The 22,250-nt window shown below is 45.1% G+C and overlaps 1 protein-coding gene across 1 annotated transcript in view; it reads left to right on the top strand.

The window, feature by feature from the left end:
* The window catches only part of LOC123089967 (ribosomal RNA small subunit methyltransferase I-like), a 37,739-nt gene extending 16,053 nt beyond the window's left edge, over positions 1-21,686 (top strand). The window contains exons 3-9 of the mRNA XM_044511486.1: positions 18,624-18,720; positions 18,833-18,961; positions 19,213-19,321; positions 19,585-19,729; positions 20,041-20,083; positions 21,142-21,315; positions 21,498-21,686. Of these exons, the coding sequence (XP_044367421.1) occupies positions 18,624-18,720; positions 18,833-18,961; positions 19,213-19,321; positions 19,585-19,729; positions 20,041-20,083; positions 21,142-21,315; positions 21,498-21,578 (778 nt within the window). The 3' untranslated portion in view covers positions 21,579-21,686. The remainder of the gene's footprint in view (positions 1-18,623; positions 18,721-18,832; positions 18,962-19,212; positions 19,322-19,584; positions 19,730-20,040; positions 20,084-21,141; positions 21,316-21,497) is intronic.
* The last annotated feature ends 564 nt before the right edge of the window (positions 21,687-22,250 follow it).

Raw genomic sequence — 22,250 nt, 5'->3', positions numbered from 1 at the left:
TTATAGTTTTACAAAAATAAAACCCACACCTAAAATGGAGTTACAATTCTAACTACTGTCTTAAAAAGTTTTACCCCTGAACTAAATAGTTTAATATTTTATAAAAGAAAAAGGCATTTATTTAATTGTTTTAGCTACTGTTTTACTCATTTTAGTTTACTTAACCATTTTATAAAAGTGTGGTTTCTTTACCATAATTACCTATGCATTATTTGGGTCACTCCGAACATTTTTAGTTTTAATATTTAAAAACTTTTATTGTTTGCTTGATTTTGAGTTTGAATTCGAACCGGTTTTGAACTAACGTGAGATTATCAACACTAACCGAGGTGATGTGGCATCATTTCCGGAGGGTTACTGTAGCTTAACTACCGGGGCGTTACAAATCTCCTCCACTACAAGAAATCTCGTCCCGAGATTTAGGATCGGTTATAAGGGGGAAGGGATCTGGTTTCGAAATTCTACAGATTCTTCTCGGTCATAGTTGCTCTTCTCGAAGAGGTCGATCCATTACATTGATGTCTTCGGTCCTCTGCTTCAGGTCGTCATGATGAAGTCACCGTCCTTCCTTCAGGACCATCACCGAACTTACGAAAGGGTGAGAAGGGAAAACTGTATATGGATGGATTCTAACAAGATCGAGCATCAGACGGTTAACTCAGGGAAGAAGCATAAGTTTCTCTCGATTTGAAACTTAAGAAGATATCGAGAGCAAAGTAAGAAGGTACCATGAGAAGTTTCAAACGGATAGGCAATCGTCCGATGCCTAATCAGAAGGTGAAAGGGTTTCAGGGCAACGAGAATAGGTATTGCGCCTCATACCAGAATAGATCACTAGACAGGTGGTCCGTGAATTACATACGAAGTCGAGCGTGAGGAACAACCTTGGGAATAGGTGTTGTATAGGAGAGTCAGGTTTCGATCCTGTGGAACTGTGGGTTATGGGCCCACCATGTGGTTGAAAGTAGGAAGGGGGTCGACATTTTGCACGGTCATGATAGTAAGACGTGTCAAAGGGTAGCCTGTCAGATATGTCGGCAACAACATCGATACCAAGGGCGAGGGACGAAGAGAACCATTTTCCTGCTCGTTGAACGAGGCGGGCCAATAGGCAAAGTTCTCGTCCATCGGTGGTTACCGGAATATCATCAACAATCGTAACAGGGTCTTACTGACCAATTATACATCGAGGTGTTTACATAAGCAGTGAATCTTTACTGCTTAGATTATATAGATCACAAGAATGTCAAACACAACAATGGAAAGGAAAATATGATCATCAGATTAAACAGAACAATGGAAAGGAAAATGTGTTTAAACACATATTTCAGGGGTATATCCTTCCCAATGACAAGCAGAGCATGATATCCATGACAGGATATAAAGTAGAAAACCATTTAGGTAAGGGGGAAGGAATCTCATGATATTACCCATACAACGGTGTTAGGATAAGTGATAAATAAAATTTAGCATCGTGCTTCAAATGTCCTTGTTGACAATCGGAGTTCCACAAACATGCTTCGAGACAGCATTACATGGTCTTCAAGCAAGTTCAGACGTTGGAGACAAAAAGGGTCCATCAGGAATAACTTGTAGAATAAGTCTTACAATTTCCTCCAGGAAGAATGGTTGTCCTTGCAAAAGAAATTATAACGATAGGTCCTCCACCCAACGGGGGGGGGGGTGCTAGGCATGACATCATGTTACCGGGTCACCAAAGGGCCAACAACATAACTCTTGGAAAGTTGTCCCAACCATCATATCTGACCGAGATTCAGATCCGATTGGTGTAATGATACCTCAGACTCAGGATGTCCGAGAATAAAAGGTGCAACACAAATAGACGAAATGACATTTCAGGATTCTCAGGAAATGAACTATGGGAGTGGGTTCCTGAAACAATAGTTCATCATTAAACCAAGGAGAGGAGGAGGTGGCTGATGGGCTCAGCGATAATCCATCGAGATTTCCAAAAGATGGATTTCCACCATTAAGTGAACAAGGAGATAACATTTGTCAGATCAACTGATATAAGGAAGTATGCTCGAGGAAAACATACACAATTAAACATTGGTTGAAGGGTGCGCCCGAAGTACGGGTTGGGTTGCACGACCAATGTTAGAATGGTGATTCAATTAGCGAAGGACTTAGAATGAACTATCGCCCATTCACTTCAAAGCAATAGGTTTGCTAGGAGTTTTGAATTCACACGTCATAGCTCCATTGTCGGTATTCCGGTTGAAAACAATACGGGGACCAAGGAATGAACGAAGATGGCAAGAAGTATTATGATATCAAGAATTATTAAGAGGTGGTAAAATTCTCACCACATTCTTGACAAAAAGAGATGGTAATACTTCCGAGGTAAGGAAGATCAATTGCTGGACAGCAAGGAACTCAAGGTATAACACCAAACATGAACAAGCTTGTGTTGGTGGGAAGGCAATAAAGTGGTCGATGATAATACAATTCATCGAGGCAAGGATGGTATTTCTCATCATGAATCCAATTGATATCCTGGATGAGCTCAGAATGATGATGATGATCACGACACATTTGCCGAGAGATTCCACGAAGATGTAATCGATCTGCGATCATATCAAGTCAAAAGAATGATGAAGCAAGAGGTTATTGGAACCATAGGTACAACACAAACCTGAAATCAAGCTTGTTGTTCAAGGCGAAATGATATGACGATGAGGATCGACGTAAGGTTAGTTTATCGTCGAAAATTGGTGCTCCGAGAATAAGGACCAGGTAGCACAGTTAGAATCGTCACGACAATGATATAGCCGAACAGGCTAGGAATGGCGTGATCGGGTACAAACTCGTACTTATAGAAGCTTACTGAAGAGTTGTTGAACCGTAGAGCGGACTCGGTTCAGTTATCGGTGTCTTTGAGTGTTCAATAACTCAGAGCCCGCGAAAAATTGGAATCAGTGGGAAGGTAGCACTTGATGAAGAACGCATAAAAAGTTATGCAGTTCCATGATAATCTCGAGATACCAGGGGGGTAATTCTCGACACAAGATCAAAGTAAAGGTTGGTCTGGTGTATTGATCCACAGAAGACAATTGTTTAACTTGTCCGAGAAATGGAATCAAAGAAGAACAAACATGGTCGGAACCACGGATGCAAAAGGCCAGATCCCTGATATAAGAAAAACTTATACCAAGGGAATAATTAATTCAAGAGAAGCTCTAATGATAAGATCTACATCGTGTCCATGGGCATGAACACAAGTTCAAGGTCGACTCCCACTTCTCCGATGCATAGGTTTTCATTCACTTCTCACGTTCGATGAAGTTGCAGTGTTGAAATTTTATCTGGCGAAGCACCAGAAGAGTATTATTCGTGAAAACTTTCGAGTTCACACATATCAAGGAAGGCATAGGTTCGACCCATCGTGGCATCTTAGAATCATATACCAGAATCTTTAGAAGTAATTAACTCAAGCTCGAAGGCAGAGCATGGTTGAGAAAGCAGAGGATACAATTTACCAAGGCATTATATACCCATGGAAAGGCTCTCAAGGTTATTCAATATGAAGGACACTGTCGGATAAAATCCAACAAAGGAACCGATGGTCCACAAGGGATCTGAGGTGAGCACCGGTACTCAACCAGAGGAAGAAGAATGCATGGGCATCATATTATAGAACATCGGAATGATTCGATGCTTAGATAATAAAGGAATTTCGATTTCCAAAACAAAGGATCAGAAGCAGTCGCTCTGATCAAGGATGGATAAGTTGGATATACCAGAGGCACAATTGACGACAAATAGTTTGGTCGAGAACCAGCTCATGTTCAAAAATGATGTCTGAGCCGGAAGGATAATTTAGAAGGGTTGATAGATGATTGTGTGCATTCGCACACATGCTGAATCAATAGGATCAAAATGACGATGCCTAAGGATACTAACGAATATTGCCAGACATATGGAAAGCATCCATAATGCAAGCAGACAAGTATTGCAGAGCAATAAGCTATTAAGGATTTTTGGAGGATCAAATAGTATTTCGAAGACCATTGTGAAACACATGAACAACTAGGGGATGAGCTGATACTCGATAAGTGCGAGAATTATCCATAGGGGTATTCAGGTGACAAGGAACAGCAAGGCGATAAGCTCAAAGGATTATCGAGACAACAACGAATGTTTCGAGGTATCTGGTAATAACAAGACCAACTGGGGATGAATGTAAGAACAACAACTGCAAGTAGTTATCCATAAGGGTTGACGGTGGAAGGGGAATTGCAAATGCGATGAACATAAGTTCTCGGGTTATCAACGGAGAGTATCTTCAGGGTCTTCACGTGCCGCAGACGATCATCATTAATAAGGGGCTCTCCGGGTGAAAGTGATAACGAGATCCTAATGTTAGATTTAGCAAAATCATTTAACCCGAATAGAAGAGAAATAAGAGTCCCAGAGTATAGGTCGAGGAATAAAAGATCCTAATACCACCCAATGGCGACGTGGGCCCGTAAGGCACACAGCCAAGTTAGTAAAAGTTTTGCAATGGCTAGACTCGACTTCGGCCGAGGAGTTGGAAGGGGGATTCCTACAGGCAGTCGGCTCTGATACCAACTTGTGACGCCCCCGATTCAATCGTACACTAATCATGCACGCAAATGTGTACGATCAAGATCAGGGACTCACGGGAAGATATCACAACACAACTCTAAACATAAATAAGTCATACAAGCATCATAATACAAGCCAGGGGCCTCGAGGGCTCGAATACAAGTGCTCGATCATAGACGAGTCAGCGGAAGCAACAATATCTGAGTACAGACATAAGTTAAACAAGTTTGCCTTAAGAAGGCTAGCACAAACTGGGATACAGATCGAAAGAGGCGCAGGCCTCCTGCCTGGGATCCTCCTAACTACTCCTGGTCGTCGTCAGCGGGCTGCACGTAGTAGTAGGCACCTCCGGTGTAGTAGGGGTCGTCGTCGACGGTGGCGTCTGGCTCCTGGACTCCAGCATCTGGTTGCGACAACCAGAAAGAAAGGAAAGGGGGAAAAAGGGGGGAGAAAGCAACCGTGAGTACTCATCCAAAGTACTCGCAAGCAAGGAGCTACACTACATATGCATGGGTATATGTGTAAGGAGGCCATATCAGTGGACTGAACTGCAGAATGCCAGAATAAGAGGGGGATAGCTAGTCCTATCGAAGACTACGCTTCTGGCAGCCTCCGTCTTGCAGCATGTAGAAGAGAGTAGAATGAAGTCCTCCAAGTAGCATCTCCATGGTAGAAGCTCCAATATCATCTCCAGTAGCATCGCATAGCATAATCCTACCCGGCGATCCTCTCCTCGTCGCCCTGCGGAAAAGCGATCACCGGGTTGTCTGTGGAACTTGGAAGGGTGTGTTTTATTAAGTATCCGGTTCTAGTTGTCATAAGGTCAAGGTACAACTCCAAGTCGTCCTGTTACCGAAGATCACGGCTATTCGAATAGATTAACTTCCCTGCAGGGGTGCACCACATAGCCCAACACGCTCGATCCCATTTGGCCGGACACACTTTCCTGGGTCATGCCCGGCCTCGGAAGATCAACACGTCGCAGCCCCACCTAGGCAAAACAGAGAGGCCAGCACGCCGGTCTAAACCTAAGCGCACAGGGGTCTGGGCCCATCGCCCATAGCACACCTGCACGTTGCGTACGCGGCCGAAAGCGGAACTAGCCCCCTTAATACAAGAGCAGGCTTACGTTCCAATCCGGCGCGCGCCGCTCCGTCGCTGACGTCTGAAGTGCTTCGGCTGATACCACGACGTCGGGATACCCATAACTACTCCCACGTAGATGGTTAGTGCGTATAGGCTCGTAGCCAGACTCAGATCAAATACCAAGATCTCGTTAAGCGTGTTAAGTATCCGCGAATGCCGAACAGGGCCAGGCCCACCTGTCTCCTAGGTGGTCTCAACCTGCCCTGTCGCTCCGCCACAAAGTAACAGTCGAGGGCCGTCGGGAACCCAGGCCCACCTCTACCGGGATGGAGCCACCTGTCCTTTCAGCCCCCTCGTCAGAATCACTTGCGGGTACTCAATGAGCTGACCCGACTTTAGTCACCATCTGTATAGTATGTATGTATGTATAGTATATACCCGTGATCACCTCCCAAGTGATCACGGCCCGATAGTATAGCAAGGCAGACTGACAAGAATGTAGGGCCAATGATGATAAACTAGCATCCTATACTAAGCATATAGGATTGCAGGTAAGGTATCAACAGATGTAGCGACAATGTCAGGCTATGCATCAGAATAGGATTAACGAAAGCAGTAACATGCTACACTACTCTAATGCAAGCAGTATAGAGGAGAATAGGCGATATCTGGTGATCAAGGGGGGGGGCTTGCCTGGTTGCTCAGACAAGGAGGGGTCGTCGATGACGTAGTCGAACTGGTCAGCAGCAGCGTCGGTCTCGTAGTCTACCGGAGAGAAGAGGGGGAAGAAATAATGAATACAGAGCAAACAAAGCATCACAAAATATAACAAGGCAATACGCGGTGTTCGGTGTGCCCTAACGCGGTAGTAGGTGATACCGGTGAAGGGGGGGAAAACATCCGGGAAAGTATTCCCGGTGTTTCGTGTTTTCGGGCAGAGGAGCCGGAGGGGGAAAGTTGCGGGTTCGATAGGTTAGGGGGGTGTGGCGGACGAACGGACTGCGTATCCGAATTCGTCTCGTCGTTCTGAGCAACTTTCATGTTGAAAATATTTTAATCCGAGTTACTGATTAAAAGATATGATTTTTTTAAAGATTTTATTAATTTCTGGAATTTAATTAATTATTTATTTAATTCGAAAATGAATTTATGACGTCAGCATGATGTCATGCTGACGTCAGCAGTCAACAGGGTTGACTTGGTCAACCTGACATGTGGGTCCCGTTCGTCAGTGACTGTTAACTAATTACCCTAGTTTAGTTTAATTAACAGTAGTTAATTAGGTTAATTAGCCATTAGGTTAATCTAATTATAATTAATTAACTTAATTAATTCCTTAATTAATTAATTAATTTTATTGTTATTATTATTATTATTTTTTAATTCTTTTCTTCTTCTTTTTTTTTAATCAAAACGTTCTGGGGCGGGCCCCCCTTGTCATAGGCCCCTAGGGGCCTATCGGGTTTGGGCGTGCAGGCGACGGGCGCCAGCCCGAATGGGCGCCCGCCCAGGCCAACTGGGGAACGGCGAGGCGTCGCCGGCCACTGCAACGGGCGGCCACAGCCACGGGAACTAGCCGGCGGCGACGGCAGCGTGGCGCAGGGGGGGGGGGGCGCAAGGGCTGCTACCGACGGCGGCAGTGAGTGGACCGAGGAGCAGGGGGCACAGCCCTAGGCGGATGCGAGCGCGGGATGCTCGCGGTGACCAAGACGGCAGAGGGGTTGCGGGTATGCAGCGGAGGCAGGTGCGGTGGCCAGTGACGTCGAGCGGGGGTGGCGCGGTCGACCGGCGAGCGGGACTAGTGGATGCAGGGGGTAGGGGCACGAGGCGCGGACGCAGGACGGCGCCGGCAGGCACAGACATCGCGTGTGGTGGCTGACGGTGCATGACTGGCAACGGGGAGACGTGCAGGAGCAGGCACAAAGAGGAAATAGGAGGCCACATGCCTCACCAGCGTTGCAGGGGTCCGTTCATCGAGGCTTGGGGAAGCCGGCGTGGGGGACGAGGAGGCCTCCGGTGACGGCTGTGATGGGGTCGGGGCGGTCCGGCGAGCGATGAGGGTCGATGAAGGCCGTTGGGGAGGAGGACGGGGATGCGAGCCGGCGGATCCGACGATGAAGCTCGGTGGTGGGGCGCGGGATCTACAGGCGGCAACGGCGACATCGGCGGGGCGCGGTCGGGGTCGAGCCCCGATCCCGATCCCGGTCGAGGGGAGAGGCAGAGGGGGATCGGGGGGTGGGGGGGTTTGTGCGGTCGTGGGAGGGTGGCGGCGCCAGGAGGGGAGCGAGGGGAGAGATGGGTAGAGTGCTAGGGTTCGGTGCCCCTAGGGGGTTATAGGCCAGGGGAGGGAGTGGGCCGGCCTGGCAGGCCACTGGCTGGGCTGAGGCCCAGCTAGCCTGGGGGGTTTCTTCTTATTTCTGTTTTATTTCCCCCCCCCTGTCTTTTCTGTTTGTTTTTATTTATTTAATACTTTATAGTTTTACAAAAATAAAACCCACACCTAAAATGGAGTTACAATTCCAACTACTGTCTTAAAAAGTTTTACCCCTGAACTAAATAGTTTAATATTTTATAAAAGAAAAAGGCATTTATTTAATTGTTTTAGCTACTGTTTTACTCATTTTAGTTTACTTAACCATTTTATAAAAGTGTGGTTTCTTTACCATAATTACCTATGCATTATTTGGGTCACTCCGAACATTTTTAGTTTTAATATTTAAAAACTTTTATTGTTTGCTTGATTTTGAGTTTGAATTCGAACCGGTTTTGAACTAACGTGAGATTATCAACACTAACCGAGGTGATGTGGCATCATTTCCGGAGGGTTACTGTAGCTTAACTACCGGGGCGTTACAGCAGCGAGGAGTTGAGTTGCCATGATACCACAACGAGGCACCTTAGGGATGGTGACTCGTAGATATATCCCCTTAAGTGGCAAAAAGAATTACCTTTGATTCAGAGATCGTTGAAACTCTTTAAACCAGCCTAAGGCAATTCTCGAGCGATCGTTTGGACGGGGTCGGTAGAATGGCATACTCGGACTTGGATGATGTGGATTACCTTGTTGAAGACAACGTAATGGATGAATTTGCTTACCACCGGAAATGGAAGAGACCCATGGTAGAATGGCACATTGGCGGTGCAAGCTGGGGACAAAATGCAAATGCTGGGAATGTTTCTGGTAACTGGGGAGGAGCTCAGCAGTAGAGAGTGATTCCACTGTTGGAGTGGTTATAGCATAACCGAAGAGACTAGGAGCAATCCCAGTTAGTGCCGGCGATAATACCTAGTGCTTGTGCGTCCTCTCAAGAACTTGAGCATTTCCATATTCACCAGGTTTTACCAATATCCGTGTCAAGGATCCTGGCAACACATCATACTACCATGATGAATACCGGTGGAAGATGCAGAAGCAAAGGAGGATAACACTTTCTCAGATTTCACCCTTGGCGGGGCCAAGGAAATAAAATCTGGATGATCGACCGAGAAACATTTAGCACTCCGCTTCTAATGTTCTCCTTGATGTGCTAGCACAATCCATTTATTGAAATGGTCTGGTATCTGGAACATCAAGTAAGGGTCGGACTTCGGAAACACAAAAATCCATAAGGAACAACTACTAGAATAAGTTCTACGAGATCCTTATGGGGAGGTGGCCAACTTCTCCAATCAAGATACTACAATAATGGGTCTTCCGGCTGGGTGTGTTGGCCACGACATTCACCTTACTGGTTATCGAGGGACCAATATTATAGTTCTTGGGAAATGTTCCAACCATCATATCTGCCTGAGATTCAGATCTGGTTGGTGTCAGGATATTCCAGACTCATCGAGTCTAGGAAGAAAATGAAAGTTTGCAACACAAATCGACGAGATGACGTTGCGAGATTCTCGGGAAATGAACTACGATAGCAAACTCCAAAACATGAGCTGGTTCTGCTACACACATGTGAACACGCTGTCCTAGACAAGCATGACCACGTGGTAGTCCTACAATAAAACACTACCGAGTTCTGGTTGGGAACCATCACCGTGGATAACGAAGTCCTTGCATAAGTCATATGACTAGCTCTTATGAAGGAACTTCTTCTCCTTGAACAAATCAATCAGTGGCTTGGTGTGCTCGGAACACATATGGAATGAAGGTTGCAAGTCTCCAGACCACAGAATACTTCGCACGTATGCATGACTGATTTGGGATGATTCCAAAGGAAACAACATTGACTTTCTCGAGTCCACGGCGGCAACTTGCATCCAATGCACATGAACTAGAGGAAGTCACTTCTTACATCCGAACAAATACTTCATGAGCTAGCATGAAGAAAATGCTTCAAAAGTTTCCAACACTAGCTTAATGTCCAACAAGATCTTGGAGAAGATGAAATGATGTTGATGGGCTCAACAACAATTCATCGAGATTTCCATGAAGATGGAATTCCCTAATTATGTGCACAGGTGATAGCATTGGTCAGACCCATAAGATATAATGGTGTATGCTCGAGGAGTCAACCACGAGTAAGACAACATTACGAACATCGTTGGTTCTGATTTGATTTGAGAATAGCCCACACTCAAATCAAGTTTTAACAAGATAATAGGTCCAACAACTAATCACAGGGACCAATCGATGAAGACATCATCTTTCTTCAACATACATACAAGATATCCCTTAATATGAACTAAGTCGGAGAAGCCTTTATCTTCCAGCTCTCCAAGTTGTTGTTTAGCTTAACCAACTAGCTCAGGGGTATCCAACACGGATTCTTGGAGAAATGATGGTTTACAGGAATAAACCAACTCGATCACGAGATCAACATAGCGGTCAGGCGACAACCCGGTGATACTTCCGAGAAGAAATTCAGAATATCATGAACCACCGGTATGTTATTAAGCCTGGGAACAATCCTGTTTTTCATGGAAAAACGAGATGATCGAATGAGCGAGGGATTGGCACAATCCTAACTCATTGATCGAAGTGTGCACCAGAGATAAGGACTAGGTAGCACGATCAGACTTAGAATGATAATTCAATAACCAGCACGCTAAGAATGAGAGTATTGTCCATTAACTACCAAGCAACGGAGTTGCTAGGAGTATTGATTTCGCACATCACAGTACACTTGTCGGCATTCCGGTTACAATAACACGGAAACCGAGGAATGAACAATGATGGCAAGAAGTATTACTGCGTCAAGAATTCATAAGAGGTGGTGCAATTCTCATGACAATCCTGACATAAAGAGGGTAACACTTCAAGGTAGAACAGAACAAAAGTTGGATTGGCATTTTGGTCTGCGGAGTATGACTACTTTGACCCAATCCTAGATATGGACGAGGTACTGGAGTTCATTTCTCCTAGTCATTCCGGAATAGAATGGCTTGACGGACCACAAGAGTAATAGGTATCGATGAACGATCGCACGCATACTCTTGACTATCAATTGATAGACGAGGGCCAGAAAACAACTAAAGAGGGACAACTCAAAGGAACATATGATTTTCCGAGTTGTGGATGCATGGACTAGCATGTCGAACGAATTCAACATATTTCTTCCGGATAACCCATGCAGAAAGGTAGAACTGGCAGAGTCACAATATAGAATCGAGAACCCATCGAGAGCACTCTGATTGTGATCTTTCGATCAGCGAGGAACATCTGCCATAAACGGTTCATAGTATTTGGAAGAAGGAAATACCACGAACATCAAGGACTAATGCAAAGGTTACTAATAACCTAAAGGAACGAGCAAAACTATCAACATGAAGCAAGTAGGGTGAATCTCGGGTTCAAAACCCAGGAGTAGAATACCTACTACTAAGTGGCATCACGGGATGCTTTCGAGGATAAAGGCCAGAATCATCACACTGGGACACAAATCATGGCTAAATTACTAGATGATCCCCTAAGACACCTAGGGTCATAATACCAGCTCCAACATATATGTCAAGGCAATAAAGTACCTCAACTCACCGATTAGTGTGGTTAATCTGGCCCAAAGGAACATCGAAACGGGAGGAAGGAATTTGCAAATTGCTTCAGACTATTTAGAAAGCTGGGATGAGTCGGACAGCATAACGGCTGTAAATGCTCAGAAAAGATTTGAGACATTCACAAAAGGGTGGCATAACCACTCAGAAGCACAATATCAAGGTTTGGAGATCAACAGTTAACATACAGAAATAGTAGAAACTGAACTGAGACTTAAATCCAACAATCTATAAGTCTACGGATTAGTAACACGTGATCCTGATAGAAAGAGGAGAAAGCCTAGTTCCTTAACCCCGTAGGAAAGATAGGATGACTCAGATCAGAAGGCATAAGGTATAAGGAGTAAAAAGAGCCTTACGTTCCATCCCACAATCAATTCCCTTATATAACTAAAGAATTTCTAGACTCAACTTCGACCAGTTTGGCTTGGTAATCCTACAGGCAGTCAAGCTCTGATACCAAAGGTGTCAGGACCCCGACTCAATGCCACATCGATCTAGCATGTAACACCTCATATCACTTTGCGGCCTCACGCACGGTATTCCCACGGGTGTCGCCTTACCTTTGCCCGGGACCGTTTGCGCCTTTTGGCACACGTATATGACAGTGTCGCTAGCATCCATATGATAAGGAGCCCGGGCTGACATGGCTAGTCGTAAACCCAAAGTGGCACAGACTTACAGGGACAGGCATCCATGACCCAGCATCGAACGTGTCGGTCATCAGCAAGTGGGTCCGGGCTGTAGCACTGGGCTAGCAGGACTCCGGTAAACCGGGCTGTAGCGGGCTAACAGGGCTCCGGTACTCAATGCGTGACATTTCCCCGAGGGGACAGACACAGGAACGAAGAAGGACACATGCCGGCCAGCCTAAGTGTTCCGGAGCAGTAGCAAGCTACCATGGCTCACTGGAAACACTAGGAGAAATTTCCCGGTAAGAGAGGCTACTAAGGATAAACAACTAGATAGTCAGATCCCACACATACCAAGCATTTCAATAACATACACACAATATGCTCGATATATGCAAATACAACATGGCATCACAACATGACTCTACGACTCAGGTAATATATTCAATAGGCTCCGAGGAGCGAGATATTACAAACATGGGTCTCATGACCCAACATTCAGAGCATACAAATCAAGGTACAGGCGAAAGCTATCATGTCTGAGTACAGACATCTATAAATGAAAAAGGCTGAGAAGCCTGACTATCTATCAGATCCTGCCGAGGCACAAGATTGTAGCTGAGGTAACAAGCTAAACGTCGAAGTCCACGAGGTACTACTAGCGAGACTGAAGTCTCTCTGCAAAAACATAAATTAAGCAACGTGAGTATAAATGTACCCAGCAAGACTTACATCAGAACTAACTACATATGCATCATTATCAACAAAGGGGGTGGTGGAGTTTAACTGCAGCAAGTCAGCTTTGACTCGGTGGCTATCCTAAACTACGACTGCAAGCAACTCTTTTGAGGTGGCGCACACGAGTTCACATATTCACCATATCAATACACCACTATGGATTCGCTCCCGTCTCCCTACGAGAATGCCATCCATAGCACTCACGTTTATCTTGCGCATTTTAAAGTATCCACTTTCACTTGTCTATGAACTGTACAGGCAACCCAGAAGTCCTTTTCCGCAGACACGGCTATTCGAATAGATAATGTTAACCCTGCAGGGGTGTACTTCTTCATACATGTTTCCACCACTTAGCGTCTGCACACGACATGTGCTCGGCAGACTTCAAGCGAAAGCCGACGTGGGTGTAGACCACGACCTACCTAAACACTCGAGTCTCTAGTCCAGGTTTATCGCCTATTCGGGTTCCATCCATGAGGAGATCCGGCCTGAGTTTCGCTCACAGCCCCAAACGATGTGTGCAGGATTCCGTGACACCAAACGGGCGCCCGGTATACCCGGCCACGTGCCTACCGCATCACAGCCCACCCCTCCGGTCAGCACTGCCCACGGCCTCCAGCATACTACAAACACCAGAAACTACTTGCAACTCCTGGACAGAGGACTTGGGTGAATAAGAAGTCGAGCGAGGTCATATTTCAGGGCCCAATGTATGGTAGTAGCTGAATCATGGATCACAAACACAGAACTCAGTTCCTAAGGACGGCTTCAATGAGACAACCCACCATGTACTCCTACATGGCCTCTCACCGTTACCTTTTACCAAATCGTGTTCACACACTTAGCTCACACACAGTAGGACATGTTCACACACCTCTGATTCATCGCCGATGAATCAGACCTGACTCAACTCTAAGCAGTAGCAGGCATGACAAACAAACATGAATGAGTAGGCACAACAGGGCTCAAACAACTCCTACTCATACTAGTGGGTTTCATCTATTTACTGTGGCAATGACAGGTCATGCAGAGGATAAAGGGGTTCAGCTACCGCAGCAAGTAACAAATGACTCGTTGTTGTCCTAATGCAGTAAAAGAGAGCAGGGCGAGAGAGTAGGATTGTATCGGAATGAACAAGGGGGTTTTGCTTGCCTGGCACTTCTGAAGGTAATATAGCTCTTCATCGGTGTCATCGATCACATCGCCGGTACACGTCTATCGAGAGGGGACAATTACCGGCAAACAAGGAAGAACACAATCAATGCAATGCGACAATATGATGCATGAATGTGACATGGCAATATGATGTGATTTGTGCTGATGCAACTAAACCAGATTAAATGAAGTTGGTTTGAATCCAAGATTCAAATTCAAACTCCACATGTGGTTATTTAAATGCCATTTATATGATTTGTGCTAAACAGCAGCTATAAGTTGTTCTAACATGCATGAAAATATTACAGATGGATAGATTGGATTTTTCTGATCATTTTTCATATATAAATTATTTAATTTGGAGTTACGGTTAATTTTCTGTGATTTATTGAAGTTTTAGCTATTTCTGGAATTTTCCTGATTATTTATAAAATAAACTAAATTCCAGAAAAGGAATATTGCGTCAGCATGGCGTCATGCTGACCTCAGCAGAGTCAACAGGGGCTGGTCCGGGTCAAACTTGACCAGGGGGCCCACTGGTCAGTGACACACCGCTGGCATAGTCACTGACATGTGGGGCCGGTCAAAGGCCACGTCAGCGAGGTCAACGCCGACGCGTGGGGCCACTATGATTAATTTTAAACTAAACAGGAGTTAAGCTGTGATTAATTAGGGGCGTGGGGCCCATGAGTCAGTGGCCTAGGGGGTTGGTTAGTGAGGGGGGGTTAGCCGCTAACGACGGCCACATCGGATTCGCCGGCGGTTGGACGACGGCGACGACCCAGAGCGGCGGTGGCTCGCCGGAGTTGCGCCAGGGACGACGGATCGACGCGCCAAGGGCACCAGGAGGTGGCCCGTGGCCGCGCGCATTCAGGGGAACCAACGGAAGGGTGCAGGGTGGACGGAGTTCGCCGGAAGCGAGGTTGTGGCGGCGGCCGAAGTTCGGGCGCCGATGAAAACGACGACACCGTGCACGGGAGGATCTACGGTTAGCACCTACGCGTTCTATGAGAGCTCACGAACCCAACGGAGGCACGCACAGGACCAAATGGCCACCGGAGCCTCGTCGGCGATGAGCTCGTGCGGCGGTGTGCTGTCGGGGGGAGAGAGGCGCGGCGGCTACGGCATGCTAGAGAGAAAACGGAGAGGGGGAGGATGATCAGGAGCTCACGTGGAGTGCAGTGGTGGCCTCGGCGTGTTCGGGGAAGCTCGGACGGCGACGGGTCGACGATGGAGATCCGCGGCGGCCGACGATGAAGACGACGATGGCGGCGACGTTGCAAGGCTTCCGGAGGGCCGTGGATCGGTGGGGAGGAAGAGAGGGTCGAGGCGGAGCTCCTGAGCTCAGCGGAAGGGCGAGGGGTGGCCGGTGGCTATGGATGCGACGGCGGCGCCCTCCGGTGGCTCTCGGTGGTGCTCCAAATCGAGAGAGGGAGAGAGCTAGAGCGAGCAGAGAGAAGGGATAGCGGTCGAGGGGGTCGAGGGCGTCTCCGTGGCATTGCGGGAGACGTCCAGGGGGAGGAGGAGGCAGCCAGGCAGGGAGGAGGTGGCCGGGGCGCGTGGCCGCGCGCGCCGGGCGCGTGCCTGTCCTCCTGGCAGGGAGGAAGACGACAGGGGAGGCTCAGATGGGCTGGCTGCACAGGAGCTGGGCCGGCTGGGCTACCAGGTGAGCGCCAGGTAAGATTTCTCTCCTCTCTGCTTTTCCTATTTCTGTTTTTTTTTAATATTGTTCTGTGTTGTTTTAGTTTAGTAAAATACTAAACCATTTTATAAAATCCTGAAAATAGTTATGTGGCTAGGACTAAAATATACCAAACCACATAAAATGTTCCAGTATTATTGGACATATATTATTTATATATCAAATATATATCCAATGCAAATAGTTATTGAATTAATTCAAAGGCCCAAAATAAATGTTTCAGTCACTCCAAAAATATTGGTTTGCATTTTATTCTTGCCAATATTTTTCAAAGCTGAAAAGGAACATTTCCTTGGAAACATTTGAAGCAATTTTTAATGTTGATCATCTTTTTTTTAAATGATTTCTGAGGCTCTCCAATTCCCCAATTCAAATTTAAAGAAATTTAGACATGATGCATGGATGCAATGCCACTAGTTACAAGCAAGCTCTAGGGCTGTGACACTACTTGTCACCCCCAAACTGATGGACAAACTGAAGTAGTCAATAGAACGTTGTCTACTATGCTTAGGGCTGTTTTGAAGAATAATAAGAAAATGTGGGAGGAATGCTTGCCTCATATTGAATTTGCTTATAATCGTTCATTGCATTCTACTACTAAGATGTGCCCTTTTGAAGTTGTGTATGGTTTCCTACCTCGTGCACCTATTGATTTGTTGCCTCTTCCATCTTCGGAGAAGGTTAATTTTGATGCTAAACAACGTGCTGAATTGATTTTAAAAATGCATGAGTTAACTAAGGAAAACATTGAGCGTATGAATGCTAAATATAAACTTAAAACATGTTGTGTTTGCACCTGGAGATCTTGTTTGGTTACATTTGCGTAAGGATAGATTTCCTGATTTGCGCAAATCAAAGCTAATGCCACGTGCTGATGGTCCCTTTAAGGTGTTAGAGAAAATAAATGATAATGCATATAAACTTGAGCTGCCTGCAGATTTTGGGGTTAGTCCCACTTTTAACATTGTAGATTTGAAGCCTTATTTGGGTGAGGAAGATGAGTTTCCGTCGAGGACGACTTCATTTCAAGAAGGGGAGGATGATGAGGACATCAATACCATTGTTACACCCACAACCCCTACTGCTACATATACGGGACCAATTACTAGAGCTCGCGCACGCCAATTAAATTATCAGGTACTTTCGTTTCTTGGTAATGATTCTAATGTTCATGAGAATATGATGCTGCCTAAATTGGATACATTTGTTTTGCTTACAAATGAAGGGCCTAGCTTGGAGAAGGATGAACATTGGAGCAAGAACAAGCATGGAGATGATGCCATGCGCAAGGGGAACAAGAACGGAGTTACAAGTGATGATTTCAGGACTTTGAAGCCACCATAATGGGTGCATGAAGCCTTGGACGAATTATACAAGATGCCACTTCATAAATTTCGTCCCGAGGCTATTATAGGTGCTGCGTCACCTTTTTATTGGGCCAGGCCCATGTAATTTCGAAATACATAGGTATAGGCTATTTTTAGAGTCCGTATGTGTGGGGAAACAAGAGATAGGGTTGATTTCGGACCCCTCCACCAAGGGCCACGAAATTCCCCCTCTCTTCCTCCATATATACAGCCCTTAGGGCACCGTTTAGACTTTGGGTTTTGTTTAGATTAAAAGTTCGCCATAGCTGCAACTTCGCGTACTTCGTTTGTGTTCAACGACCAGACAAAGGCGTCACAGAACCCCACCTTGATCAATAAAGCTTTCATCTTATATTCGCAATATCCAGATTGCAATCTTAGTTTCTTGCTTGTTCTTCGTTTGCTCGCAGGAAACAGACCCTCGTGGTTAGGTTGATCGTGCTCCGGCGTGGTCAATAACCTCTCGGAGTTGGTTTAGCGATTGCTAAGGCGCGACGTCCTCGCACGTTCGTAGTCGGATCGTCAAAGTCGACTTCCACCAAAGCAATATCCATCATCTCATCGAAAGACGGGACACCTTGCCTCTATCACCGAGGCCTCTCCACCCTCAGTGGGGATATAATCGGGCCCCATCGCCTTGCCTCCTTTCATCCTTTTTAAAGCTTCTTTGACCTCAGACTCCTGGATTCACCGCACAAAACGCCTGCTGGTATCATCAAAGGAGTCGTCCAGTTCAATGGTAGAGCTCTCATTCTCCCCATTGAACAGCTTGGTCAAAAATAATAATTTTCCAAAAGGAATTAGGCTTTCCAAGAATGAGACCTGAGGTCTTTTCTGCTGTAATATAGGAGTTTTTCTTGACCTCCAAATGTTCTAAGCAGCAGCAACAATAATCTCCATGAAGCAGACCAGAAAAACCAGTTTTAGTCTTTTCAAAGGATTGAACCATAGTGCTAGCAGAAATCCAAGTAACTCCAGCAATAAACCAGCATCGAGAGGCAAAACTACATTCAAAGAATAGACGATCTCTTGTTTCCAACTGGTTAGAAGAACATAGCACACAATTTGGGCCAGAGTCAAGCTCAGTGTTTCCTAAGCATCATATCTATAGTGTTCAAACGGTTGTTTAACAACAACCAGGCAACAACTTCTGCTTGCGGATGCATTGGCATTTCCAAAGCATAGAAAAGACGCTGTCCATCTGAACCCCATTAAAAAGGAATTTGTATAATTAGCAGGAATGAATCGGCCAGAGTTCAGTCTATATATCCATTGATCTGGTTGACTATTGTCCCCTCTCCAAAGCAAAAGCTCATCCATCTCCTGATGCATACTCCTATAATAAGCTGATGATTATTTTTGCAGGGCATTACGTGTTCTGAAATGTGCTCATGTGATACTCTCTGAAGACACAAGGCATTCTGGAAAGTTACTTCAGCATTACAACATCAAAACACCTCTTGTGAGTTAATTTCATACCTAGCTTTGTCATGCCAGAGCTGCCAGTAGCTGCACCTTCGACATGGCTGTGATTGTCTACAGTCGAACTTGGAACTTAAAATCTAAGTTTGCAGCCCAGCTTCCATAAGTTCAACGAACGCGAGAGAGAGCCCATTATCTTAAAGAGGCTCCATGAAGGGGAAGCAATTGCAGTGATTAGTGACGCTGGTACTCCAGGCATCAGTGACCCTGGCATGGAGCTGGTAAATCAGTTTGCTCTATTTAATTTTTCAACCTGCATCTTTCAGTGACGAAGCAAAGAATAATGATCTGACAGTCACTTCACGTAACAGTACCGTAAATAGAATGGTATACATGCTATTGGTTAGTTGATGACTTGCTCATTTGGTACGAGATAAATTCATTAGCAATGAACAACATCAGAACTTGTTTTTAGGTCTCATGGTGTTCCATTATGTGTGAGATATTAAGCATGCTGTACCGTTGGTCACAGGCTAGACTATGCGCGACTGAAAAAATCCCTGTTATTCCCATTCCTGGGCCTTCTGCAGCAATTGCCGCTCTTTCTGCATCGGGTTTGCCAACAGAGGAATTCACATTTGGTAAAATACGCCAATACTGTACTCTTCATTTATCAATCGTAATCATTCTTTCGATTCAGTAAAAAGGATAGACCCAGTACTAGAAGCTCCCACACCAAGTGGGGTCTGGGAAAGGATTATACGAGGCAAGCCTTACCCCTGCGCAGTGCAATGCAGAGAGGCTGCGTCGACCCCAGGACCTCTTGGCACAAGTGGGGAGTACTACACCACTGCGCTAGGCCTGTCCTTCATTCTTTCGATCCAGTACTAATTTTTATTTCTAGTGGGTTTCTTACCAAAGCATGGTCGATCAAGAAAAGCCAGGCTTGAGGTATCTGCTCGTGAGGCTGTGACACAAATATTCTATGTTCCTCCTCATGGAATTCATCAGTTTCTTCTTGATGCTGCTTCATCTTTTGGCAATTCAAGGTAACAGATATTTTCACACCTGCATGTTGTTGCATGATCTACAAATATTTTTAATACAAAATGGCAAGTGGAAGCATGCAAACCACAGTAGTACCACATCTCTCTGTTGCGATGTCACACACATGTCGAATATGATTATTGGTATTGAAGCCAATAATCCCTTTTTTCCTCTAGACAAAAAATAGTAATCACTGTACGAGCAGCTTCGTTCATATTTAAGTACAAAATATTTACAGTTGTGGTATTAGTGTGTGCAAGTCTTCTTTCAGATATGTTGACCTTGTTTTGTTTTCATTTGTGTTGAGGTACAGGTCATGTGTTATTGCAAGGGAGATTACCAAATTGCATGAAGAGGTAGTCCTGCAATCACCTCCTGTGTAACCTATCCATTCTCTTATTTCCTACATTGTCCTTTTCTTTATTATTTGTCAATATCCTATATTGTCTTTCTTGTTGTACAATCTTCAATGAATTCCGGTGGATGGTTACAACATCACATCCACTGTAGACAGACATTTTTGACTTGATGTGCTTTGATTTAGAAAGCTACATTACTGAATGTGCTGCCAGGAGCCACCTGATCAGCTGCTTCTTTATACTCCCTCCGTTCCTAAATATAAGTCTTTTTAGGCCCTGTTTGTTTGGAGCTTTTATGACCATAAAAGCTCCAAAAGCACCTATTTAGGAGCTTTTATGGCTTTTTGGCCAAAGTGAAAAAGCTGCAAAAGCAGAAGCAAAAGACCAAACAAACAGGGTCTAGACATTTCAAATGGACTACAACATACGGATGTATGTGGACATATTTTAGAGTGTAGATTCATTCATTTTGCTCCGGATGTAGTCACTTGTTGGAATCTCTAGAAAGACATATATTTGGGAACGGAGGGAGTACTTTGACTTGTACACTTATACTGATTTTTTTTTACCATCTGAACTCCGATGAAAGGGAGCCTTGGCGCAGCGGTAAAGCTGTTGCCTTGTGACCATGAGGTCACGGGTTCGAGTCCTGGAAACAGCCTCTTGCAGAAATGTAGGGAAAGGCTGCATACAATAGACCCAAAGTGGTCGGACCCTTCGTGGACCATGCGCAAGCGGGAGCTACGTGCACAGGGCTGCCCCCTACCATCTGAACTCCGATGTCTGATCCCTTTGCGTGGGCGCCCTCATTTGCTAAACGGGTTAATACGTGTGCACTCATAAATATTGGTTCTGTGAAGTGTGGTATACCTATATAGAGCGGTGTGACCCATCTTGTAGTGTTTAAATCACGTGTATATTTATTTAAGTTGGGAAAAGAATAAATTGCAAATAATCTCACTTTCCCCAAATACAGGTTCGTGCCATTCCATGTAAATTTAAAATTTTGGTATTTTTTTTAGTTTGCAGTCCTGAGCTTTATATAAATCTTGCAGTTTTGGCGAGGAACCCTAGGCGAAGCAAATGAAGCCTTTGCAACTCGACAGCCAAAGGGAGAAATCACCATCCTCATAGATGGGAGCTCAATTTCAATTGATGAAACACCTTCTGATGATTTTCTTGAGCATGAACTCAGAGAATTGATGGCAAAAGGGCATGCTCTTTCAACGGTGCATATTCCACTCAATTCCTTGATACATTTCAAGCTTCCAAGAAAGTTTTGGGATTTGCAGTTTTGCCTGCATAGTGTCAAAAACGCTCTTATATTATGGGACGGAGGGAGTATCTTACAAGATAATGATCATGCGATCATCTTATTTCTTTTCTTCTGAACTACTGTTATCAATTATAGGCGGTGAAATTGGTGGCCGAAGCTACATCAGCAAAGAAGAAAGATGTTTATGCACTAGCACTGAAGGTGTTTGGAAAATGAGTAAAATGCAATCCATTTGCTCACGTCTGGGCATGCTAACATCTTCACCGTGGTACTTTCTAGACCATATTCCAATTATTATCATTCTGTTTGAACATGTTGGGTAGCATATTGCTCTTGTGCATCTACAGTGCGGAGCCATATTAGGAATGTCCATGGTCGATGTTTGCATCAACATGGGAATGTCAGCTATTTCGTAAGATTGCTGGAGAACTATATCACTTTCGTCGTTGGTTCTTCCCAGTACGGTGCACATATGGAACAGCCATGTTTACCATTTAAATATTTTCTCGTCCATACAGCATGGCCAAGAGGTTGCGGCCCATCAAAGTAGCCCGTTTCATCGATTTAGAATCAGCTAGAGATGTATTAGAAATTTATAATTTTTGAAGTTTTCTTTCCTCCTTTTCTAATTGCTATAGTTTGGTGTCAAATGTATGGTTGATCCTTAAATGACATTTTTTTCTTCCGAAAAGGAGGTTGAAACCCCTCGCCTATGCATATAAAGATGCACACATCCATCTTTATTATATTATTCAACAGAGCTTGATAAAAAAATACATTGATTATCCCAAAGCCACCACCTTCCTGATGACCTCCGTTGCTACACCTACAAGCTTGATGATGTGTCCTGACCTGATAGGAACAGAGTCCTTACCAGGACGAGCTCTC

Source organism: Triticum aestivum, chromosome 1B (genome assembly GCF_018294505.1).
Source record: "Triticum aestivum cultivar Chinese Spring chromosome 1B, IWGSC CS RefSeq v2.1, whole genome shotgun sequence".
In the NCBI taxonomy this organism is placed as follows: domain Eukaryota; kingdom Viridiplantae; phylum Streptophyta; class Magnoliopsida; order Poales; family Poaceae; genus Triticum; species Triticum aestivum.
Note: the sequence above shows the minus strand (reverse complement) of the source record. Positions and strands in the feature narration are given on the sequence as shown.